The sequence below is a fragment of the Austrofundulus limnaeus genome, unplaced genomic scaffold (genome assembly GCF_001266775.1).
Source record: "Austrofundulus limnaeus strain Quisiro unplaced genomic scaffold, Austrofundulus_limnaeus-1.0 Scaffold139, whole genome shotgun sequence".
NCBI lineage: Eukaryota > Metazoa > Chordata > Actinopteri > Cyprinodontiformes > Rivulidae > Austrofundulus > Austrofundulus limnaeus.
This window is the reverse complement of record NW_013952541.1, coordinates 1,224,252-1,227,344: the sequence shown is the minus strand read 5'-3', so window position 1 is coordinate 1,227,344 and position 3,093 is coordinate 1,224,252. Positions and strand designations below refer to the sequence as shown.

Sequence of the window (3,093 nt, the reverse complement as noted above, 5' to 3'; positions counted from 1 at the left end):
TAGAGCCTAACTATGGGTTCTAAGATTTCATTTGTTGTAAGAGACCAAACAGGTAAACAGTACGACATGGTTGAGAGTATAATGGCATGAAGATCGATATTTGAAACAGAAGATGTCAGATTGGATCTAATTTTTGAATAAACGCATAATTTATGTTTCAACTTAGTGGTTAAGACTTGTACATGATCAGAATAAGTCAAATGAGAATCCAAAGTAATTCCATGATATTTGTAGGTAGTGACAATATCAAGGGGTTTGTTTAAAAAAGTGAGTTGATTTGTTATGTTGAAATGTCTCCTGGGTAAGGAAAAATACATGCACACTTTTTTTAACATTAACTGACAAAAGATCATCTTGAAGCCAACCATGAAATGTCTGAAGATCTGCTTGTAACTGACTATTAATAGATTCAATATAGAAATCAGACAAAAAAAGAACAGTATCATCAGCATACATTAAAATATTTGAATACTTCAATATTTTTGGAAGGTCATTTATGTATAACAGGAAAAGCAATGGGCCCAGTATGCTACCCTGCGGAACTCCCACGGAACAGGGCAGAGACCCGGACACAGAGATTTAGATACATCCTAAGCACAACTTAGTATCCAAATATCGTTAGGCTATGCTCCAGTTCTTTATTTAGGATGATGCTACTACTGTATTTCATTTTTTAATTWCTGATTTAAAAATCCTCCATCTTAATATGTTATTGTTTTACTCTGCCCTCCCCATTTTTGTCTAGATATTATTTACTTGTTTTATTTTTCGGATTGCACAGTCTTGATACCTTGATAGTTGTACAGCTTTTATATTTTTTGTTCCAAATTTTTGTATATCCTGTTCCGATTGTATATTTTTTGATTTGCCTCTGATAGTACAGCACCTTGTGAATCTATTTCTATGAAAGGTGCTATATAAATAAAACTTTACTTACTATTTTGGCTGTATCACTTACACTTGTTATAAAATAGTTATTAAAATAGTTGCCAATTAAATGAAGATGTTTATTTTTAGCTCCGATTATGTGAAAATGGCCAAATTTGCCAGGCCTTAGCATTTAAATAAAAGTGACTTTAGATAAATAAGTTAATTATAATGTAATGTACAGTTAAGCTAATAAACATTTGATGAGGACAAATCTGATGTATCAAAGATGGTCTGACTTTTAAAGCTTAGTATTTATATTAAAATATATGCTGATTACATAAGTTAAATTTTGTAATATTGTATACTGAAGCTGCTCCACATCTGCATACCTGTTACATGAGGTTCAGGTGAATTTATGGTGCAGTACACTCTAGTTGCAACAAGRAAGAGTACAGTTCTGAGTGCAGAAGCCCAGTCAGACCCAGAATAGTGGAACACACCCAGGAAGCATAGTTGCACCTTTTTTTTTTTTTTTTACACAAAAAGAAAAAAGCACTAGCCTTTTCTCCTAGGCCTGCTGCACTCAAAACCCTCATCATGATAGCTTTGCTAAGCAACTAGTCCAACCTGAATGTCAAACAAGACACTTGATATTAAACCCTCAGCAACAAGAATCAACCCATGTCCTGAAAGCGAGATAATTATTATTCTRAGGACAATTTCGATTATCGACATTGTTTTTTCTCCACATTTAATAATGCTAAATTAGCCTACAAATTCTGAACGATGCTAGTTTTAAAGATTCAAATTGATCCAAACCATTCGTGAGTGTATTTAGTCAAAAGGTGACTATACTGTTGTAGATTAATGACATTTCAACAGATAGCTCGACAGGAAGCTTCATTGTGACAGTTCACAGTGCTGACAAACTGGTTGACACTGGTAGCAGCAAAGCTAACGAGCTGGTAGGTGAATTTTGGCAGTGGCTACACCTCACCAGCTGGTCGGGTTGCAAGATGTCCTCTGTCTTGTTGTTGATGAGCCTACTTTGTTTTTAGCCACAGCGGCAGCTGCTCCTTTTTTCAGACCGTGAAGTTAGGCTAACGTGTTAGCATCGGGCAATAAAGTGCTAAACTTGACAGGGGCTTTCGTGTCATACCTTTATAGTGCACACGGAGGTTGTTCTGAGACAGCCCGATGTAGCTGAACTTGTCCTTCGGGCTCCAGGACCGCGGAAGCGGGGTCTCGTTTTCGTTAACTGCTGGATAGAGTCGTCGAAGTCGCTGGTTGAGCTCCTTTTCCTGCTCGTTCAGAGCCGAGTCTCCATGGACTACAACCGACATCAGAAACCCACAGCCCGTCGATTGTCCAGACATGGCTACGACGCAGCTTTCAGTGAGGGCGGCTTGTCGGTAACAAGCCAGAACCACCGACTGGAGTCAGTCGGTGTCAAGTTTTTAAAGGGTGTCGTAGCAAAGCTAGCTAGCTAGCAGGCTAAGCTAACTGGCTTCGCTGGTCGCAGTGAGGCAGCCAGAGCTGGTTAGCCTGCAGCTAWCCTGGCTAACGTGTTTTAGCTCGGCCAGCAAAGGCAAAGCGATCTCTGAAATGGCTCAGGTTGACACTAGCTGACACACAGCCACGAATAGTGACAACAGAAGGACAATATCTGCCGCATACGCTCCGAGAAAAAGTAGCTGGAACACAGATGAACAGGTCTGCGTKGGGAGCAAAGGAACTACTGAGGTTGAAGCAGACGGATCGACAAAGTAAAATAAGCTCGGCTAGGCTCGATCTTTTGTTTGTTGTCGGAGCGTTATCCGTTGGTGTGATTGGCTGAGAGCAGCTCAACTCACTTCCTATGGGAATGTGAAGAAGAGTCTGAACGTACAGCAGACAGATGGTGATGAGAGAACTCTGCACCTAAACGTATCTGTAGTTTTATCAGTCAGGGACAAACACTTAGTCATCATCATCATCATGATGGGTTGGTTCATCTGTCCTCAGGCACTTTTCACTAAACAGCAGGTTTTTTTTTGTTTGTTTTTTTGGTCAGTGTTGTATAAAGTACCACAAAGTGATACTTGAGTAAAAGTACCAAAAATTACTTTAATAAAAGTTAAAGTCTCCTTTAGGAATATCACTTGAGTAAAAGTACCAAAAATTACTTTAATAAAAGTTAAAGTCTCCTTTAGGAATATCACTTGAGTAAAAGTCTTAAAGTAT

The 3,093-nt window shown here is 38.8% G+C and overlaps 1 protein-coding gene across 1 annotated transcript in view; it reads right to left on the bottom strand.

Annotated features, from left to right (window-relative positions):
* The window catches only part of ranbp9 (RAN binding protein 9), a 24,543-nt gene extending 21,870 nt beyond the window's left edge, over positions 1–2,673 (bottom strand). The window contains exon 1 of the mRNA XM_014016161.1: positions 2,030–2,673. Coding sequence (XP_013871615.1) covers positions 2,030–2,246 — 217 coding nt within the window. The 5' untranslated portion in view covers positions 2,247–2,673. The remainder of the gene's footprint in view (positions 1–2,029) is intronic.
* Positions 2,674–3,093: the final 420 nt, after the last annotated feature.